The 27681-nt window shown below is 58.8% G+C and overlaps 3 protein-coding genes and 1 long non-coding RNA gene across 13 annotated transcripts; 3 read left to right on the top strand and 1 right to left on the bottom strand.

The window, feature by feature from the left end:
• Positions 1 to 3172: 3172 nt before the first annotated feature.
• On the top strand, positions 3173 to 6413 carry LOC132015468 (olfactory receptor 226-like). The gene is made up of 2 exons (XM_059395964.1): positions 3173 to 3644; positions 4851 to 6413. Exon 2 carries the CDS (start codon positions 4886 to 4888, stop codon positions 5801 to 5803), a length of 918 nt encoding a protein of 305 aa, XP_059251947.1. The 5' UTR covers positions 3173 to 3644; positions 4851 to 4885; the 3' UTR covers positions 5804 to 6413.
• Positions 6414 to 8366: 1953 nt separating this feature from the next.
• SPRN (shadow of prion protein) lies at positions 8367 to 10087 on the top strand. The gene is made up of 2 exons (XM_059398918.1): positions 8367 to 8617; positions 9543 to 10087. Exon 2 carries the CDS (start codon positions 9558 to 9560, stop codon positions 9999 to 10001), a length of 444 nt encoding a protein of 147 aa, XP_059254901.1. The 5' UTR covers positions 8367 to 8617; positions 9543 to 9557; the 3' UTR covers positions 10002 to 10087.
• Positions 10088 to 10098: 11 nt separating this feature from the next.
• Positions 10099 to 12462, top strand: LOC132016913 (uncharacterized). Its single transcript, XR_009404056.1, has 2 exons — positions 10099 to 10439; positions 10834 to 12462. It is a non-coding gene; the product is annotated as an uncharacterized LOC132016913 (long non-coding RNA).
• On the bottom strand, positions 12453 to 26953 carry MTG1 (mitochondrial ribosome associated GTPase 1). 10 transcript variants are annotated; one of them, XM_059398908.1, is made up of 12 exons: positions 26772 to 26941; positions 25476 to 25576; positions 22808 to 22879; positions 22624 to 22689; positions 20553 to 20633; positions 19978 to 20034; positions 19560 to 19650; positions 18161 to 18222; positions 17589 to 17685; positions 17267 to 17348; positions 13495 to 13607; positions 12453 to 13109 (listed from the first exon to the last, which is right to left on the bottom strand). In XM_059398908.1, the coding sequence occupies exons 1-12, from the start codon at positions 26881 to 26883 to the stop codon at positions 12976 to 12978; spliced, it is 1068 nt and encodes a 355-aa protein (XP_059254891.1). In that variant the 5' UTR covers positions 26884 to 26941; the 3' UTR covers positions 12453 to 12975. The 10 variants fall into 10 exon arrangements, with proteins under 10 accessions (XP_059254891.1, XP_059254893.1, XP_059254892.1 ...); XM_059398910.1 differs by having other exon boundaries at positions 25488 to 25576; XM_059398909.1 differs by having other exon boundaries at positions 22808 to 22912; positions 25512 to 25576; positions 26772 to 26940.
• Positions 26954 to 27681: the final 728 nt, after the last annotated feature.

The following is a 27681-nucleotide window of genomic DNA, read 5'->3' as shown; positions in this document are numbered from 1 at the left end:
GTTACCTAGTGGGGGCCCAGGTGTCCGTGTCTAGTACAAAGCACCGGATATCCTTGGGGAAACAGCTGAATCTACAGCTGGGAAAGGAAGAATGCAGGATGAGCCTGGCACATCGCCTCGTGCCAGAAATGTAGTAAGTGTTCGGAAAGACAAAAACACAACGGTGGGGTATGTCAAAGGGGCCTGGGAAACAGCTGAGTGCTCTCGCCAGCCAAAGCTAGGCCAACAACAAAAGAAGCACAGTAGTACTGGAACATAACCCAAGGTATGAGACAGCTATCCATGAGTCTCTAATGATATAAACTGATATAAATGGAAAGAACAGATAAACGTCCCACAGGAAGAATTCCAAATAGTCTGTGTACATGTTCCTCTCTCCAGGAGGAAGAACACAACTTCCCACCCCTTCAACACGGGCTGTGCACAGCGACCTCCTTCCAAAGAGGGCAGGATAGAGGGGGTGTGAGTAACCTGACAGTGAAGAAACCCGACACATGGCCTCAGCCCAGGACCAGCCATGGCCATCCGTGCAGATAACATGCGCCCTTGATATGGTGTACTGGGAATGCCGCTTCTCGTCTATGGTCTTCCTCTGAAGATTCACAATCCTTATCTAGTCATGTGAAAAACATGAGACTCATCCCAGCTGAGGGACACTGTACAAAACAGATGACCAGAACGCCTCAAAATTGTCAAGTTCGGGGCGCCTGGGTGGCTCAGTCGTTGGGCAGCTGCCTTCGGCTCAGGTCATGATCTCGGGGTCCTGGGATCGAGCCCCGCATCGGGCTCTCTGCTCAGCAGGGAGCCTGCTTCCCCCTCTCTCTCTGCCTGCCTCTCTGTCTACTTGTGATCTCTCTGTGTGTCAAATAAATAAATAAAATATTTTTTTTAATTGTCAAGTTCATAAAAAATAAAAATAAGGGAAGTTTGAGAAACCCACAGCCAAGAGGAGCCTAACGAGATATGACAACTGAATGTAACGCGGGATCCTCTATTGGATCCTGGGACCCAAAAAAAAGGACATTGGATAGAAACTAAGGCAATCCAAACAAAACGGAGGGCATCTGTGATGAGCCCCAGGTGTTGTATGTAAGTAATGAATCACTGAATTCTACTTCTGAAACCAACATTGCACTGTACGTCAAGTAACTAGAGCTTAAATAAAAAATTAAAATTAAAATGGGAAATGGAAATTAATACCTAACTGAAAAAGGAAATCCAAATAAAGTATAAATTTTAATTGATAAGAACATATCAATATCAGTTCATTAATTCAAGAAATGTACCATGCTAATTAATGTAAGTTACTAGCACTAGAGGAAACTGGTTGTTGCGTGTATGAGAACTGTCTGTAATACCTTTACAACTTTTTCATAAATCTAAAACTGTTCTAAAGTAATTTTGAAAACTGTTCATCAAAACACATTCTATGGGGCGCCTGGGTGGCTCAGTGGGTTAAAGCCTCTGCCTTCAGCTCAGGTCCTGATCCCAGGGTCCTGGGATCGAGCCCCGCATCGGGCTTTCTGCTTAGCGGGAAGCCTGCTTCCTCCTCTCTCTCTCTCTGTCTGCCTCTCTGCCTAATTGTGATCTCTGTCAAATAAATAAATAAAATCTTTTAAAAAACAAACAAAAAAAAAAACCCACATCCTAAAGGAACTAAAAAAGAGTTCCTATAACCTGAAGAAAGATAGTTGCAAAAGATGCTAAAACTTATAAACCACTCATGAAAGGAATCAAAGATACCATAATTACATAGAGAAATGTACCATGTTCATGTTCCCACACGAAGATGAAAGGTAATTCAATTTTCAACACACAGTGCCAGGAAAAATCATCTATCCATATGCAAAAAATGAACTTTGCTCTGGAACCCACACTCAAAATGGACCAATGACCTAAGTATGAAGCCTTAGACATATGGAGAAAATGTTCATACAGCAAAAACTTCTTCAATACAACATTAAAAACACAATCCATAGAAGAAAAAAGTACAACTGATTTCATCAACTGCAGAACTTCTGATCTTTGAAAGACTATTGGTGGAGTCGAAAGACGAGCCATGATTGGGAGGGTGGCGGAGGGGGCGGATTTACAAATCAAATCCCTGATGGAATATCTGTGCTCAGAATTTAGAATTCTCGAACTTGAAAGGTAAAGAAACCGACAGAATAAGCGAGTGGGTGTAAGAGCTGAACGGGCATTTCACTGAAGACTGGGTAGTGAGCACACAGTGAACAGCAGGAGTCGGCGGGAAATGCTGGGAAAAACCGTTAGGAGCGGCACCTGGCTAGCTCAGTCCAGCGTGCGATCCTTGATCTCTGGGTTGTGAGTTTGAGCCCCACACTGTTTTCAAAAATCTTTTAAAAGATTTTTTTTAATCTTTTTTAAAAACCCAACACCACAAGGAGATACCCCTACAAACTTTTTAGAGTGACAGTTTTTCAAACTCTATACCAAAGGCAAAGTGGCATAGCCACTCTGGGCAACAGGTCAGCAGCTCCTTCCACAGTGATACTGCATGTGTTTAACAGCTGTTTCTGGATGTTGGACAAGAGGCAGTGCAGGACCGTGTCCTTAGGGGGCGGGTAAAGGGACAGGAGTTCCGGGTGTCACGCGTGGTTTGGGAGCCACAGGGAGGAGACACACACCGGAGCCGGGGGACACTGAGGCAGGTGTCATGCAAGGGATGACTGCACTTGGACCCCCACTTCTAGCCAAGGTGGGATACAGAAACTGGATTTACCGTCCCACCTGGAAGGAAACAGACAAAATTGTGAAAGAAAAGGGAAAAAAGTGGTTTTCAAGACCCCGAACGTGAGGCAATGACAGATAGCGACCCTGAGAGGAGGGAAGCGAAGACACGGGCTCAGCTCTCCCGGCTCTCTGCGGCACTCTCCGGCCGGCAGACACGGACAGGGGCCAGGCAGAAGGAGCCAGAGCCCCCCAGCTGCCCAGACGGGCGGACCCCAGGCAAATGCAGCTGCCGAGAAGAGCAAGATCTCAGTGACAGGAAAAGGCAAGACCTGAAGGACGACATAGAGCAGGACACCCTTCCTGCAGGCCGAACACAGGCGGCACTAAAAGATCGTGTCCTAACCAGAGCACTTGAAGCAGCAGCGGAACCCCAGAGCGTGGGCCCTGGGAGACGGGAGCCCAGGGTCGGGGAGGAAAGGAGCTGAGGTTTACAGGTGGTTGGTTAGCTGCGTTACTTTGTAACCAGATGAGTAAAGGGCGCGCCTGAAAAAGAAGCAACTGAGCGTCCGCGGAAGGGCCCTGAGCCCGGGGCGGGTCTGCGGACCGGCCTCCCCCGCGCCTGGCCGCCTGGAGGGCAGGCGACCTGCAAAGACCTATTTGCCGCTGAGGAGAAAGGGGGCAGGTCGGACCCATCCCTCCGGGGACCCCGCCGCGCCCCTTCACAAACTGCTCGGAGAGTCCTGAGGGTCCCGCGCCCCTGGGACTTTGCAGTTCGGGTGCTCCCGACCTGGCGCCGCGCACCTGGGAGGGAGGCAGCGCCGCGAGCGAGCCCGATAAAAGCCACCTGGGTCCAGAGGCAGCGGGGCCGAGGGAGACGCGGCGAGCCTTCCCCAGACCCTCGGAGACCTGCGGAGACCCGGCGGAGGCCGCGCATCTTGTGCGGGGGCAAGGTTGTGCTTGAGGCAGGGGCCTGGGGGAGGCGAGGCGGCCGGTTCCGGGAGGGTCTCCAACACCCTCCGTCCGCCTGGGCGGCACAGAGCGCGGGGCAGGAGCTCCTGGACCCCGGACCCCGGCGGCCTCAGCCCGCGGGTCCAAGAGGGTCCCAGCGACCGAGGCCCCACCCTCTGTCCTGCAGACGCTTCGCCGAGAATTTGGGGGGCGGTCCTCATCGCTCCGCACCGGGGCCTGTGCCCCCACCCGCTCAGAGCGGCCTGCGCAGCCCACCCTCCGTCAGCCAGCTCCCCGCAGGGCTGAGCGGGTCGCGGGGGGCGGGGGTGAACCAGCGCGGTCCCTCCCGGGGTGAGCAGGAGCTGCCGGCTCCCCCTCCCCCCGGAGCGGCGGGAAAGCCTGGAGGAGCCCCTGGGCCGCAGGTGACCGGTGGGGATGGTCACCCTCTCCCTGAGATACGGCTGTCCTTCAGACACCTAACTTCAGTCCCAAACACCACAACCCCTTAGCGGCTCTGAGAGGACCGCTCTGTCGACCCCCTAAATAGCCATTTTGCTCCTCAGAAAACACAGGTTAAAGGCCTCAGGCTGGCTCAGGCATGGTCTACTTGAGGACATTAGAGCTGGGGATGACCCCCCCCCTTCCGCAACCCCCCTGGCAGCTTGATTCAGCCCTAGAGAGCTCACTGGTGGTCAGACGGAAGTGGTGTCCTTCCCCAGGAAGGAGCATTCTTCTGGAAGGAGACCTGGGTGAGGCCAGGAAAGTGCCTGGGGACACAGCCCGAAAAGACACAGTGGGCAGAATGGGTCTTGTCTCTTGCTGTGTGTGTTGTGCACACCTAGGGGTGTGTGTGTGGAAGTATGTATGCACCTGCAGAGGAGATGTGGAAGGGGGTGCACACCTGGGAGTGTGTAAGAAGTGCACACCCGGGGGTGTGGTGCGCCTGGAAGGATGTGCATTTGTGCATACATGTGCACGTGCATGCACACACACCTGGCCCTGCACTGGCGGGGGGGGGGGGGCAGGTGCAGGAAGAGCTTACGCCTGCGGCTTCTATAGGAAATAGGAGTAAGAGTGTTTGCACCCAAGGCCCCTCTGCCGGTGCTAGATCTGGGAAACTGCATGTTGGACTGGGGGTTGGGGTGACAGGTCAGTAGGGCAACCTTGGAGAGCGGACATAGCACACCTGCCTCTCTCTGCTGTTCCAGGGTGCTCAGAAGAGACCTCCCCACCAGGGAGGGCGATGAACGACTCCACTGAGACCCTGGTAACAGAATTCATCTTGCTGGGCTTCCCAGAGCTGTGCCATCTTCGGGGACTGCTTTCCGGGTTATTCCTCACAATCTACCTGGTGACCATCCTGGAGAACCTGGTCATCGTGCTGACCATCCGAGCCAGCCAGCAACTGCACACACCCATGTACTTCTTCTTGGCCAACCTGTCCGTGCTGGAGACCCTCTACACCTCAGTCACCGTCCCCAAGCTGCTGGCTGGCCTCCTGGCACGGGTGAGGACCATCTCCTTCTCAGGATGCCTCAGCCAACTGTTTCTCTTCCTCTCGCTCGGCTCCTCCGAGTGCTTCCTCCTAGCCACCATGGCCTGTGACCGGTACCTGGCCATCTGTCGCCCACTGCACTACCCAGCCACCATGAACTGGCAGCTCTGTCTGCGCCTGGCCCTCAGCGCCTGGCTGGGCGGCTTCCTGGCCTCTTTCGTGTCCATGGCTCTCATCTCCCGCCTCAGGTTCTGTGGCCCCAATGTCCTCAACCACTTCTTCTGCGACATCTCACCCCTGCTGCAGCTCTCCTGCTCTGACACCACTACCATCGAAATTCTGGACTTCGTGGCAGCCCTGGCTGTGCTCGCAACCTCCCTGCTGGTGACCATGGTCTCCTATGCACACATCCTGGTCACAGTGCTGAGGATCCCTGGCTGGGCCGGCCGCCGGAAAGCCTTCTCCACCTGTGCCTCCCACCTGGTGGTGGTGGCCACCTTCTACACCACCACCATTTTCATGTATGCCCGGCCTCACGCTGCCAGCTCCTTCGACATCAACAAGCTGGTGTCCGTGATCTACTCAGTTGTGACGCCACTGCTCAACCCCATCATCTACTGCCTGCGGAATCGAGACATCAGGGAGGCTCTGACCAAACTCCTCTGAGCCCCTGGTCCCTCCTGAGCACCATCTGCAGGAGGCCAGCCCCACTTCCCGGCCCTCCTGGGTCCTACCTGCCCTGTTCCTGAGCCCATGTGGATGGCCTCCATTGCCTAAGCAACCAACCTCAGCTGGCCAGACTGTGAATGAAGTGTGTGGGCAAGGCCAGACGGTGCCACAGGCCACACACTTGCCGCTTTTCCTCAGAAACAGGACTGTCATTTGACTTAAAACTTGATGGGTCTAGTGAGTAGACGGCATGCCCATACTTGGCTTTTCTGCCTTTTCTTTGTTCTCTGGCACTTAGTGGCAGAAATTGGGTTGATCCAACACCTTCCTTCTTACTGGGCTGCTGTCCCTGGTCAGGGCGAGTGGTTCTGACTCGAACCCATTGCTTCCCACACCCCAAGCCCTCCCCTGCCCTGGCCCTGGGCGCGATGTGTTTGGTGTGCGCCCTGGGACAGTACGCGTGTATCTGCAGGCGTGCCGGCTTGCTTGGCGTTGAGAGTTTTGAATTCATGGGAATGGTTTGGTGCTGTAAATATTCTCTTACTGTGCTGCTTGATTATTTTGAGGTTATGTCATTAAGTACATGAAATTTAGAACTGTGTTGTCATCTTCCTAAATTTAACCTCTTGTCATTAAGAAGTATTACTCTTTGTCTTCAGTGACACTTCTGCCTTCCTCCGTCAAGCTTCAAGTCCACTCAGTCTGATGGCAGCAGAACTGTCAGCCTCCCTTCCGTTCGTGGCTGCTTGTGTGACACTTTCTGCGCCTCTTGGCTTCGGACCACTGCTGTCCTCGGCTCTGTAAACCACACTTCTGGGTTGTCAGCTGCTCCCTACATCTGTGGAGAAGTCAGTTTGTTTTTACTCCTTTTAGGTAATTGGGTTTCCCCTACTTCTGGAAGCTTTCAAGGTCTTCCGACAAGAAGTGTGGTGCCTGGTCCCCAGGGTGTGCTTTTCTCTGTCTTTATCATGTCTGGAGTGTGTGATGTTTCCAGAATTGCGCCTTGCCTCATCAGTTTTGAAAATGTCCAGCATGTGCCCCTCAACACTGCCTCTGCCCCAGCCCTTCGCTGCTCTCCTTTGGTTCCCCACGTCCACATGGGGTCCCCATGGGGTCCTCATGGCGGGCCTGCGGCAGCCTCCCCTGTGCGCCGCAGCCTGTTGTTTTGCTTTCTCCCCGGGCTTTCTTCTGGGCATCTCCTCATCTTCCAGGTCACTAACCCTCCCTGGCCAAATCTAACCTGCGCTTTTAAGTGTATCTTTTCAGTTCTAGAATTTCCACTTGGTTCTTTCCATTTCCCACTCTCTGTCCCCTCCTCCGTGTTGTTCTATTCCTGTAGGTACGTGTGCATTCCTCCGTGAGTCTGTTAGCGATCCTGGTTTGCCTGCGCGGCTGTTTCTTGCCCAGACTAGTAGTCTTATTGCCCTGACCTTTTATAGCGTCTTAATATCTGACAGGGTGCCTTCTTCTTTGATCTTGTTTTTCAAAATGACTTCTATGAGTACTTCTTTCACTTTTCCATATGGACTTTAGAAACCCTCAGGTTCTCTATGACTTTCCTCAGGCCGCCGTAACAGAGTGCCATAGTTGGGATGGCTTAACACTAGAAACTCATTTTCTCATGGTTCCGGAGGCTGGAAGTCTGGGACAGCATGTGCGCAGGGCTGGTTCCTTCTGAGGCCTCTCACCTTGGCTCACAGATGACTGCCTTCTCCCTGTGTCCTCACGTAGCTGTCCCTGTGCTTGTCTGATGTCCTCTTCTTGTAAGGACAGCAGTCAGATTTGATCAGGGCCTGCCCTCCTAATCTCATTGTACCTTAATTACCTCTGTAAAAACCCCGTGTCCAAATACAGTCCCATTCTGAGGTCCTAGGGGTCAGGCCTTCAATACAGGAATTGGGTGGCCAAGACTGTGCGTGGAGCAGCAGTTCAGAGCCTCTGGGAATCGAGGGGGTCTGATGGAAGCTAAGAGAGGTCACATCACACCAACAAACTGGTCCCATCAGGTCACTGTTGAGGAGGTCCTGCAGTCCACCCCTAGAGCCATCAGGAGAGCTGGGTGTCCCCAGGCAGAGTGGCTGGGTGGGGCACCCACAAAGGTGGAGAGCAAGATGGCGCCATGTCAAGGAGTCCCAGGGTCCTATCCAGCTGGGACTGGGAAGGCTGGCTGGCTGGGGCACCTTGCTGGGCAGTGGCCACCGGGAGGGCTCCCTGAGGGGTCTGAGCAGTGGCACTGCAGAATGGTTAGAAGGTCACCCATTTCCTCCTTTCTGGATACCAGAGGGATAACCCGGCACCTCCCAGTGAAGGGCACTGGACACCAGGATCTAGGGCTCTGGGGCTGCCCTAGCATTCTGTGGCCCGTGTCTGGGACACCGCCTGGGGCAGGGATGAAGATGGGGTGGGGAGGGTGGGAGAGGGGCGGGGTGTGCGAGGGAGGGGGGAGGAGGGGCGGCGTGAGGATGGGGGTTGCTGGGTGCAGGAGAATCGGGATGGGGTTTGTGCTCACTGGGTGGTGGGGACAGAGTGGCGCGGACGCGCGTGGAATCAGGAGGTGGGGTGGGGGCAGGAGTTGGCGAGGATGAGGTGAGGCCGAGCGCTCCTCTCTGCCGGCCTCTTTCTCCGCCCTTCCCGTCTCCCGGGGGATGAGCCTCCGCGTCTGCCCGCCCCCATCCTAGGGCGGAGGCCTCGCGCACCGCCCAGACTCGGCGCTCGGGTGCGGGGTCTTCGCCGCCGCCCGCTCCCTCCCGCCCTGCCGCGGCCCCTGGGGCAGCCGCTCCGGCCCGCGGTTCCGACAGAAGCCCGCGGAGGGTAAGGCCGGGCGACGGGATCCGGGCGCACCGGAAGGCTGGGGCGGGCACCCGCGGGGCTGGGGATGGAGGCGCCGCGTGATGATCGGAGGCCCCGGGAGGAGGGTCGAGCCGCTACCCGGGTCCCCCGCGCCCGGATTCGGCCCTGCGTCGCGTCCCGGTCCCCCGGCCCAGCGGCTCTGCCGAGCGGTCGGGGGTGGGGGGTGGAGCGTGGTGCGGGGGCGGGGCGGGAGGGAACTGTGCCCTGGGTCCCGGCCTGCGGGGGCGGGGTCTGCCCTGTGTCGCGGCCGCGAGTCCCTGCGCCGGCCCGCGCCCGCGGTGAGGCCAGGACCCCCGCTCTGGGTCTGCGCGCTATGCGCGCTGCCCCCAAGGGCCGGAAGAGCCCGACAGAGGCTCACGCTTGGTCCTTTCTGCAGACGGTGATCTGGGTCCCTGGGGACCCTCGGTCCCTGAGACTGTGTCCTTCAAGTACATCCCCCACCTCAGTGTGGCCTCTTGTCCCAAGCCGTGGAGGTCGTCCCACGGCCTGGCCCCTCCCCCAGGCCTCAGCGCCCGACCGCAGGGAGTTCACCACCCTCCAGCCCCAGGCACAGAATAACCCCGAGGTGCTCAACCCTCTCACCCTCCGGGTCGCCCCTTCCTGGTTCCCGAACAAGACTCCCACCCTCGGTCGAGGCCTGAACGCCGCCCCTCCCAGCCCACCCTGGCCCTGAGCCAGTCGTCCGCCGGATGCTGAGGGCTCCCTGTACTGCCAAATGCCGAGTCTCCTGTCCCCAAGCCCTGGGCCCGCTGGTCCCCCAGCCCGTGTCCAGGCCCTGAGCCCTTGTCCCAAGCCCTGAGCCCGCTGGTCCCTAAGCCCCTGGGCCCAAGGCCCCTGGTTCCCTGATCCTCGCAGAAGCTGAGGTCCTTTCCCCGTTCTGCCGCAGGTTTGCTCCACAAAGATGAACTGGACGGCCGCGACGTGCTGGGCTCTGCTGCTAGCCGCCACCTTCCTCTGCGACAGCGGTGCGGCCAAGGGAGGCCGTGGAGGGGCTCGCGGCAGCGCCAGGGGAGGGTTGCGCGGAAGCGCGCGCGGGGCCCCGAGGGTGCGCGTGAGGCCGGTGCCCCGCTACGGAGGCTCCTCCCTGCGCGTGGCGGCAGCGGGGGCGGCGGCCGGGGCTGCCGGGGCGGCCGCCGGCCTGGCAGCGGGCTCCAGCTGGAGAAGAGCCCCGGGCCCGGGGGAACACGACCTGGAGGACGAGGACGCGGGACCAGGTGGCAACAGAACGGGCCAAGGCGTCTACAGCTACCGGGCATGGACTTCAGGCGCGGGGCCCACCAGCAGCCCCCACCTCTGCCTGCTGCTGGGCGGCGCTCTTGGCACCCTGGGGCTCCTGCGGCCCTAGGCCCTGCCGCGCTCCGGCAAGATCTGGCCCCCAACCAGTGCCCTCCGGCAGGCCTCTCCAACCTGCCCCAGAGACCTCCAGCTGCTGAGCACCCCCTTCCCACCGCTGCCCACTGCCTCTGAACCAGGGAGCCCAGTTCCACCTCTCACCCAGAGGCGGCCTCCTGCTCACAGCCCTCCACAGCCTCTGCAGCTTCCCCATTTCTCACCCTACCAGAGGCCCAGGGCCCATCAGCTCCAGGATGCCCCACCTACCACCAGGTCAGGGTCCTCCCCAGCCAGAAACGTGGTGCCTGTGCTGCCGTGACCAGCAGTCCAGCATCTCTCCCCAGCTGCCCAGAGAGATGTGCCAAACCAGGATGTTCAAGCCATCCCAGCTCCCCTGACCCCATCCTGGACCCTGGAGGGGTGTGGACAGTGCTGACCACCAAGCCAAGAGGTGGGCCCTGAGGACACTGTGGCCCTCCCCCACAGCAGCAGCCAGTACAGACTGAAGGCCTAGTGGCTCTGGGGAAGAAGAGGTTTCTCTCACAGGTTCTCGTGTGCCTACCACCTGTCCGCAAAAGGCAGTCTGGGGATTTCGGGGCCCACACGTGCCCATCATGGGTTTCTGGATAATGCCCAGGGCACCCCTGCCACAGCGGCTGCCCCAGAGCCTTGCCAGCCACCCTTGGGCCCAGAGGCATGCTCCCTCCCTGGACACTCTCAAGACCATGGACCCATTGGGGCCACTGCTCCCACGTGGAACAAGTCACTCAACTCTTCTTGGGACCTATTTTAGGGGGGAAAAAACCACATTGTTTAACTTTCAAGAGCTTTTCCTTTTCTTTAAGGTTTAGGTTCACATTCTGGAATCAGTGCTCGCTGGTCCTCAGGGACCGCACGGCCGCTCCCACTGAAGAGCTCTCCCAGGACAGCCAGCCGTGTTTTGGGCAGATCAGCAGCAGGCAGCCCCCCCGGGGAAGAGGGGTGTGAATACGGCCGGCCCGATCTCAAATCGGAACCAGCAACCAGCATGGCCACGAGGCAGGTCCCTGGAGGCGGACGGCGGCCAGGCCCAGCACCCGGCAGGCACAGCCAGTCGCGAGAGTGCTTGGGCTCAGCAAAGCAAGCCCCCCCACCCCGCCCGGAAGCCGAACCCCCGCCCGGAAGCCGAACCCCCGCCAACACCGAGCATCTGAGACCGTGCTGGGGCCAGGACAGACTCCCCGAGAGGACTCTGAGGAAGCGCCAGGTGGGCCCAGCAAGGGTTTGCCTCTGGCGCCCCAGTACCCTCCGCAGAAAGCCGGTCCTTTGGTTCTCAGGCGCCCAGAGGCCCGTTTCCCTCAAGCCTCAGGCCTGGGTCCCGGTCCACAAGCCCTGGGGGTCTAGGCTCTTTACCACTTCCTCCACCCCATGTCCCACAGCAGGACAACCTCCCAGGCCTAGACCCTCTGGATCGCCCCGTCCTTCGGTGCTCACTGAAAGCCTCACCTGCCACTGGGCTGCCCCCCAGAATATGCCCTCACACCCGCCCCTGGACCATGGGGCCTTCGGACTCAGCTGACCAATGCCAGCACCTCCCATGGGGGAGGGGGCGGGAGGGCCTGCCCGCTCTGCTTTCCCGCAGCTGACACACAGGTCTGGTTAGGGTGAGGGTCTCCAAGCTACCAGCAGAACCCTGGACCAAGCATCGCTCTCCAAGGCCAGGACCCAGAGCTGCAGGACACAGCTCTGCCTGTACCCACAGCGCCAGCCTTCTGGGGGCACAGCAGGCCCCGACGCCACGCCATCCATTCTGGATCACACCTGCCGCGACCAAAGACCAGCACGGCGGAGCCCTGCCTGGGGCCTCAGGAGCTGTGCAACCAGCCTGCCGCCGCACCCTTCGGGCAGGACAGCCTTGCACAGGGACTCAGCTCTATCTGAGGGGCCAGGAGCGGGGGCCCAGTCAAGAGCTGGGACGCCGGAGTCAAGAGCTTCCACACCAGCCTGACTCCAGGAGTGTGTCTGGCATTCGGCACCGCCGCACGCTGGCGTGCTTCCCGCGCTACTGGTCAGGGTTCCAGCGGGAAGCAGACAGTGCCCGGGGCCGGTCTCCTCAGGAGAGGCCAGTGTGTGCGCTCCGGGAGTGGACACCTGCAGGAGGGGAGGTGCCCCACAGACACTCTGGTGTTTCCAGGAAGGCCACACCCCCACGGGACACCAGGTCCGCCCGGCCCCCTCCTTCCTCTGCCCTTTGCTGGAATGCAGGCTGGTAGCTCCAGGTCCGTGGGGAAGAGTCCCACCGACCTGTTGGCTTGAAGGTGCTCGGAGGCAGCAGGAAAGCTCTCGAGTCTCCACCGACCACACCAGCGACCATCGCAGCCCGTACGCGGCTGGGGACAGACCGTCCGTGGGTTCTGCCACGGATCCTGGAACCTCTGTCCGTTTTGTGTGCACATTTTAGTCGTGTCGTGAAATAAACACTCTGTTGGCAAACAGACCCGTCTTTATTGCAGGACCCAGGGCGTTAGGAGGACCTAACACGAGAGCCCCGACAGCATGGCTCACATCCTGACTGCTCTGGCTGAGACACGGGCCTTAACGCGTGGGCCCACGGTGCTACTGCGCACAACAGACGCGCCGCCAGCAGAGACAGGCCTTCTAAAACATTTAACTGCAGACTGCACTTTCAGCTCCGGAGAAAACGTCAGCTTCTCCCTAAGAGATACTCAGCAGGTGTGCGCCGCACAGGGACAGCTCCGGCATGTCAGCAGTCCCAATGTCCAGACCCTGGGCACCGTGCCCTGTGACCAGCAGCTGGCCAGGCTGTGCGGTGGCGGCAGGTACAGGCTCCTTCTTAGAGACAAGACCCGAGTACCGTATGGGGACCAGCATGGAGATTCTAGGAAAGGGAGTCCCAGCGTCAGCTTCTTGGGTGTGAGGGCCTGGGATATCCCAATCTCCGGTGTCGAGGGCCAGGCTGGGGTGAGGCCCCTGCCAGCTGGACCCACTCAGGGGGCTGCCAAGGGGAGGCTCTGCAGGACATCCCTGTCCAGCATCACTGGGCCGAGCAGCCCGCTGCGGAAGGTCCGGAGGAAGTCTCGGGCTGCCGCGGGGTAGTTGGGCTGGATGACGTTCACGTCCCCTGGGGGAAACAAGACGGTCTGGGAAGGAAGGCCCCTCTGTGCAGGGCAGGCCCGGGATTCAGACGCACCCCTCCCTGCCCATCCTCAGGGACTGGCGGTGGGAACCGGTGGAGCTTGGGCCCCAGGGCATATTCAGAAAGAAACCGGAGTCCGGGCCATGGCACCCGGACCTCAGAGGCTCCCAAGGGGTAGGACACAGGATGTACCCAGCACGAGGCAGGGCCACTCTGCCCTCCTCTCCAGGCTGGACCCCGAGCCCCACCCTTGCAGCACCTCGGTTTCCAAAACAGCCACGTGTGCCCGCCATGCCCTCCCCAAGAGCCGCAGCCGCTCCACAGGCTGGTTGTCCACGCCCAGCCCGGGGCTGAGGCCTCCGCATCTCACCTGTGCCTGTGAACACCTTCACCTTCTGCGTCTTTCCCAGCCTCACAGCCACCCGCTTCAGCACACTGGTGATGTCATCACAGGCCCCGTCCAGGCCGTAGTGCTGCACGTACCTACACACACACCCATAGTCAGGGAGGGACAGCCAGAGCTGACCTGTGCTGGGCCATGCCCAGCTCTAGCAAAGACCCCTCCCACGGTCCCCACCCTTGGCCGGCCATGGCCAGGTGCCCTGAGGCCAGCTTCCCTGCAGGAGCCCGTGGCTGCAACATCCACCCCATTCCTAAGCAGGCCCGGGGCCTGGAGCCCTGGGTCAGCATGGCCAACCACCAGAGGCAGCCGCATGAGGTCAGGAGCACCAGGGTCACCAGCACTCTCTCCAGTGGAGAAGGAAGAGGTGTGCCTGGCGTTTTCGGCAGCCTGCGGACCAGCAGACAGCGCCCACCACTTCTGAGAACCGCCCAGTGGCCCCCGTGAGCTCCCTGTCCCACACAACTCCGGCTCTGGGCCCGATGCAGGAGGCCAGCATGGGGCCGGCACGGCCTACCCTGAAGGGCTGAAGGAGAAAAACCTCACCCACAGCCAAGCACCTGCCGAACCCCAGGGTCCGGGAAACTCTAGCCTGGACGGCCCCACAGGCAGAGGAGACAGTGGATCTGCCCCACGGTCCGCAGTGGGGAGCGGGGCTCAGGCACGAGCAAAGTAAGACACAGACCCAGCCCCCATGTGGGCATCAGAGTGTCCATCTCAGAGGGGGTCTGAACCCTGAGAACACAGGTCCCAAGTCCAGCTTCGGAGGGCGGCAGCCCCACAAGGCCTTCTGTCCTGACGATCTTGAGAGCCGTCCCCGGAAAGCTCTCTCACTAACACAGCCGGGCGTGGCCACCCGCAGGGACTCTGGAAATGCTCTAGAAACGCTGCAGGACTGCAGATGCCCAAACAGACTCCCACACAAATGAGGCAAAAAAATTAATTTGAAATTCTACCTCCATGCAAAAGAGAGTAACAGGAACTGGATTTACCTCCCCTGAAACAACCAAAGACACACAAAACGGTTTTCAAAGCACCAGACATCAAGCTATGAACATAAACAGGGACCCGGCGCTGTCCTGCTTGGCACCTCAGGACCCCACGGGGCCCAGGGGGCTGCTGGAGCACAGACGCCACCAGCAGAACCAGAGAGAGCAGAGCTGCCCGCAGAGGGAGTGCCGAATTCCGCCAGCCTCCGTATTTAGCAGATGAGGGCTCAGTGCACGTGAGAAAGGGAATCCTCCGAAGCCAGAGGCCGGGCGAGACCCCCAGCAGGGCAGAGGGACACTGGCCCACGCTCACAGAGCCAGGAGCAGGTGGAGGGGACACAGGGCAGGGGAGGGCCCCGTCCCACGCAGGGCAATGGCTCCAGACCCACAGGCCTGGAAGGAACTGCTTCCGGACAATCGTCCCAAGCGAAACTCAAGGATTCGTGCAGAACTGGTAGACGCCCGTCACCCAAAGAGACAGAAGTCCAAACGCCCAGCAGCCAGGCATCCACCACGACACACGGACAGTGGGGAACAGACTCATCATGAGGAGAAAAGCCGAAACCGCCCCAGACGTCAGGGTTAGCAGAGACGGCAGAGCGGTTTGTGTGACCACGGTCCACGTGTCACGAACTCAAGAACACAAACCATGTGACACGCGCTGTGAGACACACACTGGGGGCGCGAGCAGCGGGTCAGACATGCAGGGGCACAGGCGCGTGTCCAACCCACGGGCACCAAGTCCTGACGACAGGAGAAGGCAGACGCTGAAATCACAGGAAGAAACGGTGGTCGAAAATCCGAGAAAAGCTACAAAGCCACAGATCCGAGAGCACCACAAACTCTCAGCTCAAGAAAGGAGAAGAAAGCCGCGGTCATAAGACCAGCTATTGGAACAGAGACAGACATGACCCACTACTCATCAGAAACAGGGGTGAGAATGGGGTGGGCCAACCTCTTTCCAGTCCTGGAAACAGCTGTCCATCGAGCCTATCACGCTCAGTGCAAGTATCTTTCCAAAATGAATGTGAAAGAAAGACGTCTCTGAACAACCAAAATCTGACCGTTCAGCAGCAGCACAGGCGCTGCAAGAGGCTGACGGGAAACTCTCCGACCTACGCCAGGCAGCGTGTGGCACCGCGAAACACCAAGCATCGGATCAACAGCTAAGGTCTGTTTCTTACGCTTGAAGTCTCCGTAAAAGCCAGACGGTGCAGCTCAGGGTGACAAGACACATCCCAGTAGGACACAACAGCAAAAGCCCACAGATCCAGCGAGGAACGGAGACGCGCCGGCGTACGGAGCCTGCACTCGAGACACACTCTGGTGTCGCTCAGAGCTGCTCCTCAAACACCCGGGCAACCCCTCCAGGAGTTACAGGCGACAGGCTGACGGAGGGGACAGAGGGACATGGTAACGTCCAATGCATCCAAGAGAGGGCAGAGGGAGGGAGAGAGGCAGAGGATGCCCAGCAAGGGGACAGGCAAAGACGGACAGACGGAACAGACAGCGAGACAAGAGATTTGGGTTTTTTTTTAAGATTTTATTTATTTGAGGGGCACTTGGGTGGCTCAGTCATCAGGAGTCTGCCTTCATCTCAGGTCATGATCCCAGGGTCCTGGGATCGAGCCCCACGTCGGGCTCTCGGCTCAGCAGGGAGCCTGCTTCCTCCTCTCTCTCTGCCTGCCTCTCTGCCTGCTTGTGATCTCTCTCTGTCTGTCAAATAAATAAATAAAATCTTTAAAAAATAAATAAATAAATAAAATGAAAAACAGAAATGGTCAGACTGGAGAAGAAACTAGCCCTCACTGTACGCAGCCTGCGAGAAACACATTTTTAACATAAAGACACAATTAAAGCAAAAAGTGAGAGAAGAAAAGGCCACCGCATTGACACCAAGAGTGGCCACCGCGTCCTTGCCAGACGAGGCAGATGTCCGAGCAGCGAGAACTGCCAGGACCAAGGCAGCCCTTCTGAGCGACGAGGGCATCAAATCAGTGACACGAAGACCCGCAGACCGTCCCCTGCACCTCCCGGCACAGCCTCGGAGTGCGGGAAGCAAACACACAGATCCGCAAGGACAGACAGACCAGCCACAGGCAGAGACTTCAGTACCGTCTCGTGGCACCTGGTGGCAGAAACAGAAGAAAGCCGGCAAGGCAGAAAGAGGGAAACAGGAAAGACCGAACAGTAACCAATAAACTAGAAGACAGAAAGACAATGGAGAAAGTCACTGTGACCGAAAGCTCTTGGTAGAAATCAGTAGAACTGACAAGCATCCGGGGCACTGAGGTCCTCAACACGACACAGGACGTGCGGGAACTCCCCGCTCCCCGCAAGAACAAACGGGTGCGTCCGTCTGTACCACGGAACACGGTGCGGCGGCCGCCAGGAAGGAGCGACACGCCACACAACACGGAGCAGTCTGGGAGCTATCTTGTCAAGCGCAGGGAACCACACCGTGGGACTCTATTCCTAGGACATTCGAGGACAGGACAGAAGGCAGATGGCCGCCAGCTGTGGCACCGGGGTCAGGAGACCGTCTATAAAATGGGAGCAGGAGGGTAGGGAGGAGCCGTCCCCAAAGAGCGCAAGAAATTGGGGGTTTTCTTGACTGTGTAAGAGTCAAGCGTGTCACACTGCACAGAACGTGCGGAGTTTACCTAAGAACACAAGAATGCTGCTGTTTTCCTTAATGATGTCTGTCCAGGATGAGACAGGACGGCCCGCCCAGCCCCCGACCCCGCACTCACCCAAAGAGCCGGTGCCTGTTGAGCGTGTAGAGAAGGTAGTCGGCCAGGGTCTCCTCCCCCACCAGGTGGTCCAGCACGGTTCCTGGAACCAGGAGGCCAGGCTGAGCCCCGCAAATGCGCCCGGCATCGGCACTCAAGCGACCCCTCCCTGCTCAGCCTGAGACACTGCGGCTCCCAGCAGCCCTGCCTCAGCGGTAAGCTCTCCAGGCCTCGGTCTGCAGGGTGAGCGCAGGGGCTGGCCCGCCTCAGCTGGCCCACTTAGAGCAGGCCCAACCCGTCAGGCCCGGCGGCAGGAGGGGGCGCTAAGGGGGCCCTGACTCACCGCACAGGGCCAGCTTCAGGCCCATCTCCACACTTTCAATCCGTGGGGACAGCACCCCAGGAGTATCCAGCAGGAACATCAGTGGCCGGTCACACACCTGTAGACAAAGAGGGCAGTCAGGCCAGCCGCCCCCTCCAGGTGCTCTGCTGGGTGGCCCCCAGAGGCAGGCTGCTAGGTTCTGAGGCTCTGAGGAGGTTCTGGGGCCCCGTCCCAAAGGGTTCGTGCTCTTCAGGAAGCTCTCCGCTTCCCCACACCATCAGTTCCCACTGAGTTTGGGATATAAATCTGGGCCTCGGGTTCTCCTCCCAGGGCATAAAGGGCGCATGTGGACAGGCTGAGCTACCCGGGGAGAACAGGCCACCGAGTGACCTTGGGCAGGTGCTCGGCTCCCTCCTCCATGAAATGGGGGTGACAGCATGCCCTCCCCCGGGTTTGATGTAAGGGCCCCCAGTGTGTGGCACATGGCGAGCACTCGGGGGGAGCACAGTGGAGAAGACAGGCCACCCCACAGCCCTCGGGAAGCACCAGGCATGTGCGTGCGGCACTCGAGACCCTGCAGCCGAGCCCCCTACCTGAATTCTGGACATCACAGCTCTGGTGATCCCGGGCTCACCGCCGACCCTGGTAGCTTTTCCTGCAGGATGGAAACAGGCCGTCAAAGGTAGCCACACACAAGGCCTGGCACAGAGGCTACAGGGTAAGAAATGATACACACAGAACCCTACGAAGGCCCACAGGGGCTTGGGCTCGAGTCAACTCCAAACCCGCTCACAGCAGTGACTCTTCCACCAAAACTTCTTCCCAACACCTGCCCAGGGACCAGCAGGCAAGCACCTGACCATGAAGGTCCCAAAAGAGCTCTCGTGGTAGCACGCCAGCTGCTGCCTCCAGGACCTGACCCCATGCCTGATACCAACCCTGCACCCTGCAAGTCCGTCCCCACAGTGCTGCCCGCAACAGGCCTGTGAGCTGAGTTCCTGTCCAAGGGGCCCAGACAGCTCCAGAGTAAAGAGATCCACCTGTTTGCCAGGCGTGCGTGGAAAAGCAATTGTGGTCCAGAAACCCAACAGAGTATGACTCAGCCTTGGAAAGAAGGCAGTCCTGCAGCAGCCGCAGGACGGACCCGAGGACATTACGCTGACCACTAGCGCTGACTGCACACATGTGAGGTCCAGAGAGAAAGAACATTACTGGTGCCCAGGGCTGGTTAGGGTTTGTTTAAAGCCGTCCAGCTGGAGACAATGGAAAAGCCTAGAATAGTGGGATGGACGGACAGCACTGAATATACTTCATGCCACAGCATTTTTAAAAAGCTATAATTTTAAAAAAATAAACTTAAAAGAACAGACGGTTTGCCGAGTCTACAATGAGGACCAAAAATGCCACCTGCAGACTCGCAGTTCAGCTGCACTGGGCTGGGGTCTGCGCACGGCAGCCCGCTCATCACGGCTCTGGAGAACAAGGCTAGCACGGCTCTGGCGCGAACCCTGAAAACCCTGAGTGCCACAGAAGCACGGCGGCGTAATGGGCGCGTCTGCGCAACCCTGACACCGGGCGAGCACAGTCGGGAGGTGCCCAGGAGCTCCCGGAGGCCATTCCCAAGCCGGGAGGAGGCAGATTTCCAGCTGGAGAGGGGGCCCTCACCAAATGTCTCCTGCCTGACATCAGGTCCCACGTGTGCAGTGGCGGCCTGAGACCTCGGTGAGGACAAGACCGCCGCAGAGCAGAGAAGTCATCCCCGCGTCAAACACCAACATCCCACGTTCAGGAAAGAAAATACATTCAGTATAAAACGGGTAAGGATGACTCTGTGTCACCCCTTAACCTCACATCGGACACTTCAGTGGGTCCTTTCAGGGCAGAGACAACCCCGAGGGGCCGTGAGGCTCCAGCTATGGCCGTGTTGTCTGTTGTCAGGACTGAGACAACTGCTCACGGGGAGATGAAGGGCCACAGCAGCAAAGAAAGGACCTTTCCCGAGGTGCTGTCTCCTGAGTGCGTTGATGAGTGAGGACTTGCCCACGTTGGGGATCCCAATCACCATGGCACAGTACTCCAGGTTCTGCCAAGGCACAAGAGCAGGGAGTCAGGGGTCTACCCAGACCACCCACGGCCTCCTGTGGCCCATGCTGGGGAACCCACAAGCCGAAGTTTGTGATCAGAGGGAGGAAGACCAGGGTGGAGGCCCCGCCTGGCTCAGCAGGGCCACCCCACCCTTCCTGCCTCGAGAAAAAGAACACGCAGGGCAGCTGCCCCTGACCCCCAGGCACCTGCAGCAGCCAAGGGGTCGTGGCCCAGCACAAGGACTGCTCGGCCACTGCTAGCCACTGAGCCTTGACCCCTCAGCAGGAGGCACCAGCCCACGGCCAGCCCGGGCGCCACAACCAACCTCTCCTCGATGATAGCGGTAGCTGCCCTCAACCAGTCCTCTGACCAGCGGTATGACCTGCAAAGCACAAACAGCAGACACTGGCCTTTTCTGGACTTCCGGGGTGGCGTCTGCCCAGGTCCAGCATCCAGGAAGCAGGGCTGTCCCCATCAGGATTTAGAGTGTGCTGGGGCCCGGAGATGGGGGGAGGTGGTGACCTGTGGCCCATCCTGTCCCTCCACCATCAGTGAGTGGGTCCGTCCCCCAGAGGGCGACAGCTCTGACTGCAGCCACTCCAGCCACGCTGCCTATCAGCCAGTGAAATGATCCTCCAAATACGGCTGCAGACACGAGGCCCCAGACCCTCCAGAAGCCTGTGGGAGCCACAGCCCCGAGTGCACGCAACAGCCCACTGCACTCCTCAGACCGTCACAGGCTGCCCAGAGCCCACTTGCTCTCGCCCAGAGAGGAGCGTGCCCCTGGGCCCCCAGCAAACCCTGGACTGTCTCGAAATTCTGCTTCTTATAATAACATGAGCTGTGGGATTTCTTCAACGTATCTAAGCGAACGCACTGGGTGTGAAACAGAGTGTGTACCTGCTTGATGTTCTCCTCCTTCACGCAGTTGGTGAAAACAACATTTTTTAGGCCTTCTCCTTCTAAGTGTTGTATGATTTTCTGAAAGAGAATATTTCCATTTCATACAGTCAATGCAAAGACGGGTGGTATACTGTGCTAAAATCCAAGGATCTGAAACTGATCCCACCCCCACCCCCGCCACAGGCCAGGCTGTTCCCTGGCTTGGAGCCACCCCAGCAGGGTCTGGAGACGAGGCAGGCTGCGGGGGGGCAGCGGTGCAGGCGCAGGGGCCCCTGGGAGGGGGAGTGAGGGTTAGGGTTAGGGTTCGGAGGCCCTGGGAGGGCAGGAGGGACGTGTCCCAGTCAGGGGCCTTGTACTCCGGGCTCCAGCGGGGACCAGGGTTCAGCACAGACGTCACCTGCCTCTCGGGACTCAGGACCTCCGTGTGCAAGGGGCCACTTCCAGCAGCAAACAGCCTGTTACACCCGAGTGTTCTGCCCAGCCCCCCTGTAAACTGAGGCATGACCCAAATCCAATCACAGAACATATCTGATGTTCTAAAAGCCCAAAGGTAACCTAAGGTTAATACGAAGTTACCGGTCTCAGCATTAAGCAAAAGCAGTGTAGGAACCCTGGTTTTTAAACCAGTATGAGGACATTCAATCAGCTACCGACCTAAACATATGGTTGATGCCTAAATGAACAAAAGGTCACTCACTTGTTCGGGTTTATATTTTAGTTATTTGTTGGGTGATGCAGGTTAAGAGACAGGCCACAGCAGACACATCTGAAGCCACGCTTTGAAGTACATAAATTCACAACGGTGCTGACCCAGCACTCGAGGTCGACACGAGGGGCGTCCACTCGGGGCTCCACCCCTCCTCTCCAGGACCTCTGCCACAGTAGCACCTAAGAACAGCTCCCTGCCTGGGGAGACCCACTGTGGTGGGTGGAGACCCACATCAGTGCCCAGCACTCTACAAAAATTAGCATTTAAGGGCAGAAGCAATCACTGATTAAGACTCAAACCTCAACCAATAAAAGCAAAGCTTGTGGTTAAATGACTACATGTGCACATGTACTGAGACCCACAGACACCCAGCTCCTGGAGGGCCTGAGCTGCCCGATCTGCACAGCGGGAAGGCTTGAAATGACCCCAGCTGCTTGCACCTGGCTGAGGGGTCGCTGCTGCTTGGATTTTCAACGAACAGAACTCTGGTGGCTTCCGTGTTGGATGTCTCCCTGGAAACCTTGACACAGAGTCTTGTGGCTGGGGCTTATGTGACTCAAACATGCCACGATCAACGAGGAAACCTGAACCAAGGGGCGCCTGGGGGTCTCGGTCTGTTGAGCGTCTGACTCTTGGTTTTGGCTCAGGTCATGATCTCAGGGTCCTGGGATCGAGTCCCTCATCGGCTTCTTCCTCAATGGGAAACCTGCTTCTCCCTCTGCTTCTCCACCCCCAATCCCGCTTGTGACCTCTGTCTCTCTCAAATAAGTAAACAAAAGGAAAGAAAAAAGAAACAATCCTTTTTAAAAACAAGAAAAGAAACCTAAATGACATTCTGGAAACAAAGAGCGAACTGCACCACTGACACCCTGACGGCAGCCGGGCTGCAACCCACAAGGCTTTGGTGCAGCCCTTTGGGCAGGAAGGGCAGAGGAGAGCGCTTGAAAACATGTCCAGACCTCCATGTTTCTGAACTTCTGCAACACATGGGAAAGCCCTGTCCTCGGTCACCTGGTGCCTCGTGTCCCGATCCTGCCTTTGAAGAAGTTCCTTGGGGCCTCCCCACGCTTCTAGTTTCCAGCTCAGTGGCTATGCGGGGCTGGCCGGCTGGTGCGGGTGCCTGGGACAAGCGTGGCCGTCACGGGAGACCTCTAGGTCAGTACCTGTGGCCTGAGCCTGTGGCCACTGGCCTCACACAGCCACTGAAATGTAGCTCACCAAAACGATGTAAACTGTGAACGTTGCGGCTGCAACAGGAGCCACATGTCAAGTGCTCCCTGCCAGACGGGCCAGAGGCCACACGGTGGGCCACGGGACTCCAGCCCCACAGCCTGGCCATGTCCCATGGGAGAGGCTCACCTTGGTCTTTTGGACCGTAGACATAGAGGGAGGCTCGTCATTCTGAGAAATTGCATGCGAATACCTCTGCAAACAAAGTGCTGTTTGCCGAAGCAAGCCCGTCCGGGGGAACCAACCCCGCATGCGTCTGCAATCCCAGACGCGGGAGCCCTGACGCGGACCGCGCCCTGACGGGCACCTTCACCTGCTGCTGCTTCAGATCCGCCAAGTCCATTTTGTTGAGGACCAGCACGTGCGGCTTAAGCCCAAGAGTTTCCTGAAACAGAGGATTGCGGCCTGAAAGTGGAATGTGCGGAAATTAAGGAGAAACCCCGTCAGTGCTGTCCCGGCCCATGGACTGACCTCGTCCACCGCACCACCCAACTGACGCCACCTTCAGAAGGAAATCTGTAGAAGGGACTGAGCAGAGCAGGAAGCCCGGTCTCAGCCCGGCCAGCCAGCCCAGCCCCACACTCCTCACACTCCCCGCCGGCTGGGGAGAAGGACACCTCGTCGCCGCCACGGTCCCACAGCAGACATGCAGGACAGCGGCTCCCGCGCACCTTCCCAAACAGGAATGACAGGGCAGACAGAAGGCAAAGCTCAGTGGGAGGCTTCAGAACTGGCTCTTTGTTCAGCTGCCAAGGTGCAGGAGTCCAGAATGAATGACGTGACCGCCCTACGGTGCGGCCAGTACTGCCCTAACCAGTCTATGTCCCACCACTGCCACCCTCTGGTGACCGCCAAGGAGATGAGGGTCCCCCGTGGAAACCATCCCTGAAGGTTCTGCCTCCTCGCCAGCACTGTCGGGCCCTTCCGCCCTCAGCCAGGGACCCTTAGGGAATCAGGACAGGTCCCACCTTATGGGACCCGAACACGGGCAGAAGGATGGCCCCTAGTTATCCTCTGAACACTAAGCCACTACCACTGCTCCGTCTCCTACTGAGTCCCCAAGGCCTCCAGCACACCCTGGGTCTGGACACCTGTTAAGGGCTGTACCCTCACCCACACAAAAGGACTTTCCACAAATCTCACTTTTCGCTCAAGGGTTAAGCAATACCAAAAGCCCAGACTCCATCCCAGGATCCCTAACGCAGCCTAGGTCTCCTTGCCATGTCCTGGGGAAAAAGACAGAGGTCTAGAAACCAAAAGGACAGATGTCCACTCACTGCACAATAACAACTATAGCTTTGCTGTTTTTGCTAATCAAACACAGGACTGCCCAGCGTGGACTATCCTGTAAACTGACATAGTTAGCCTACAGTAAATAAACTTGACATCTTGGTACACAAGTTCCAGAGTCTGAAATAGTGAACACGGTCCCTCATGTGACATCCCTGGTAACAACTCCCACAGCAGCATCTCCATCACATAAAGAGAGTCCAGACACACTCAAATACAAGAAGAACAAGGTCTGAAAGGTACATTCGTTACTGAACAAGATCACTGGATCTTGCCAATGCACACCTCAGGCCCGGAGGAAAACCCCACTGGCCAGCACGCTTACGTGAAGCTTGCATACCTCACCTAGAGAACCCACTGCTGGACTGGACTGGAAGGTCTGGGTGTGCCAGGCAGAGGTCAGAGCAAAGATGCTGCCCTACACACCAATGCAGAGTGTCAAAAGACACGGGCCTGGACCCCACGCCAGAGAGGCTGGTTAACTGGTCTGGAAAGGGGCCCAGACCAGGATTTTTTAAAGCCTGCTGGAGAAACCCTAGTGTGTAATAAGAGCGGAGAGCCACTGCTTCAAGTGCCAGTAACTGAGAGGCGAGGGCACCAGCCTGGTACAGCAGACCAGAGCAGAGACCAAAAGAGGAGGTAGACACAGACCAGGTAACATCAGGAATGCCTCCTGCTGCCTGAGCGCCACGCAACCCAGGACGAAGGGTCCTGGGTCCTCTTCCCACTAGGGTGCCGCACCCAGGTCTGGGAGAGTTGGGAGCAAGAGGGCTCACGACAGAAGCAACTCCGTGACACCAGCTGCATGTCCTATAATTCCACTCAACTCTAACACGATCTACATGGATAAAGAGTCAGATCCCACAGGCTAAGGGCTCAGTCCCCACATGCCCCCAAGGTACCTACCACAGTCCAGGCCATCACTTGTGCTTCTGACCCACGACCCCTCCTTGGATTCAGTGAGTTTGCCAGAGTGGCTCACGGAACTCAGAGAAAACTTTACATACGAGATTCCTGGCTCATTATAAAATGACGACTCAGGAATAGCCAGATTCGGCCACATTCGTACAAGTGCTGTGTAGGATGGAGCACAGAGTCTCCGTGCTCTTCCTGTGCCCCTCGGGCTCAGTCAGTTAAGCATCCAACTCTCGATTTCAGCTCAGGTCGTGAGATCAAGCCCCATATCAGGCTCAGCACTGAGTGCAGAGGCGGCTTGTGAAATTCCCTCTCCCTCTCCCGCTCCCAGCCCTGTACTTGCTTGTGTGCCACACCCCCCTTCTAAATAAAATCTTTTTTTTTTTTTTTAATAATAAACATGCCTCTCTTCCTCTATATCCATGTTTGCCAACCCAGAAGATCTCCAAACCTTGTCTTTTTAGGTCTTAATTGAGGCTTCATTATACAGGGCTGATTAATTAAATCATTGGCCATCAGCAATCAATCCAACCTCCAGCCCCACACCCTCCCAAAGGTCAGTGGGTCCAGGGGGTGGAACCAAAATCTCCACTCCTCCGACCGCAGTACTGTTCCACCGGCAACCAGCCCTCAAACCTAGGTGACTTAGTGGCTTTCCAAGTCACCCCATGGACAGACACCTTTATCTGGCTCATCACCTGGGAAATACCCAGGGCTTTAAGAGCTCTGTGCCAGGAACAGGGACAAAGACCCAACATACACATATTTCTTTTTACACATCTTTTTACAGGATCACAACCACGGAAGGATATCCGGGCGTCATGGACCTCGATGATACAGTCCACCAGCTTCAGGCTGCTCTGCATCTTCTTCAGCCCTGGAAAACAGAAGAAACCTAATGGGTTTAAACAGAACAGGTTTACGGGGCGCGTGGTGGCTCCGTGGGTTGAGCGACTGCCATCGGCTCAGGTCATGATCCCGGAGTCCCAGGATCGAGTCCCGCATCGGGCTCCCAGCCCCATGGGGAGTGTGCTTCTCCCTCGGACCTTCTCCCGCTCACGGTCTCTCTCACTCTCTCAAATAAATAAACAAAATCTTTAAAAAACAATAATAAACAGGATAGCTTTAATGACCCGCCACCACAAACCATCTGCGGGACCTGCCCGACAGGTGCCCGCAGAGCGCCTCCTTCCCGTTCACAGCGGGGCCTCCGGAAAGGGACAGGCCAGCCAGAGGGGCAGCAGCGCGTCCGGGCCCCACTCCCGGGGCTGTTAACCCCCGCGGGGCCGGTCTCAGCTACCGAAGCGGCGCCCCCGCCCCCGCGACGCGCTGGGCCCTCCACGCTGCACCGAGGAGCTGCTGCCCAGCGACCCCGCGGCCCCTCCCGCGGCCCCCCCGCCCCCGCCCAGGGGCCCCCCACGGAAAGCAGCAGCGACCGCACCGCTCACCGCTCAGGCCCCTCACGCCGCCTCGCCGGGGCCCCGAGGGCGCCCTGGAGCACCGCACAGCCCCACCCGCGCGCACCGCGGGAGCCGGAGCCGGAGCCGGAGCCGGAGCCGGAGCCCGCCGCGGGACACGGACGTGCGCGGCCCAGGCCGCGGCCCCGGCCCCGCGCCCCGCCGGCCCCGGCCCCGCCGGCCCCGAGCGCGAAGGGAGCGGCGCAGGAGCGGCCACCGCGGCCGGACGCCGAGCGCTCCCCGACGGGCCGGTAGACCAGGAAGCGCCTCCTCGGGCGGTCTGGCGGGGCAGCGAGGCCCCTGCGCGGTACACGTGCTGCGGGGACCACGCGGCTCGGAGAGGACCCGCCGCGGCCACGGCGCCTCGTCCCCAACGTCCGAGCCGGGACGCGTCCCCGGGTGGCGGCGGGAAATACGGCGGCGAAGGGACCTGCGGGGACCCGGGCCACCCCAGGGCACCCTGCCGTGCCCCGCCGCCGCCCGCCCCACGCGCCGTCAGCCCGCCGAGCCAACGCGGCCGGGGACGCCGGGGCCGGACGCCGGGGCCGGGGACGCCGGGGCCGGACGCCGGGGGCGCACTCGCGGGCAGACGGACCCCGCGCCGCCCCGCCTCACCCTTGGCCATGTGTCCCGGGAACCAGCGCGCCACGTCCCGACCGCGCAGGGGGAAGCTCTCCCGCCAGGCGGCCCCCGCGGCGCTGCAGAGCGCGTGCAAGGCCACCCGCATGGCGCCGCGTCCCAGGCACAGCGCGGCGCGGGGGGACCGCTCCCGCGACGGACCGGCCCGCCCGCCCCGCGACCCGGCCCTGCAGTTCCGGCGCTTCAGGGGCCGCTCAGCGACTCGCGCCGGAGCACTACGGTGCCTTGGGCGGTGCCTGGAGCCCGGGGGCGGAGCCGCGGGGGCGGAGCCGGGCGGCGGGGGCGGGGCTACCAGCCAACCTGGGACCTTGTGCAGGCCAGGGACTTCCCAGGGGTTCCCAGTTCATGGAAACTTTTTTTTTTTTTAAGATTTTATTTACTTGTTTGTTAGACAGAGACCACAAGCAGGCAGAGAGGCAGGCGGGGGCTGGGGGGGGGGGGGGGGGCAGGCTCCCCGCTGAGCAGAGAGCCCGATGCGGGGCTCGATCCCAGGACCCCGAGATCATGACCTGAGCCGAAGGCAGCGGCTTAACCCACTGAGCCACCCAGGTGCCCCCATGGAATTTTTTTTTTTTTAAGGAATTCATAGATATATTAACGTTAACTACATTTTAAAATTTCTAGTTCCTCCTCGACTGTATTCGGAGCATAACTGTGATGCAACTCAGCAGCCCCTTTTTACAAATTGGTTACAATGTTCAAATACTACAAATAGTGTAGTTATATATGTAATATCTCCCTTTTCTTTTTCAAATACGCCACGTTTTAAACAAAGCCTTCGGAAACGCTGAGGCGGTCCCGCTCCGCGGTCAACACACGGAGACAGATCCCGCGGTCCCCTGCTCTGCGCAGCGTCAGGTTTTAGCTTTAGTTCTGGGTCCCAGCA

The sequence above is a fragment of the Mustela nigripes genome, chromosome 4 (assembly GCF_022355385.1).
Source record: "Mustela nigripes isolate SB6536 chromosome 4, MUSNIG.SB6536, whole genome shotgun sequence".
Lineage (NCBI taxonomy): Eukaryota > Metazoa > Chordata > Mammalia > Carnivora > Mustelidae > Mustela > Mustela nigripes.
The sequence above is the reverse complement of the archived record's forward strand: the minus strand, read 5'-3'. Positions and strand labels throughout refer to the sequence as shown.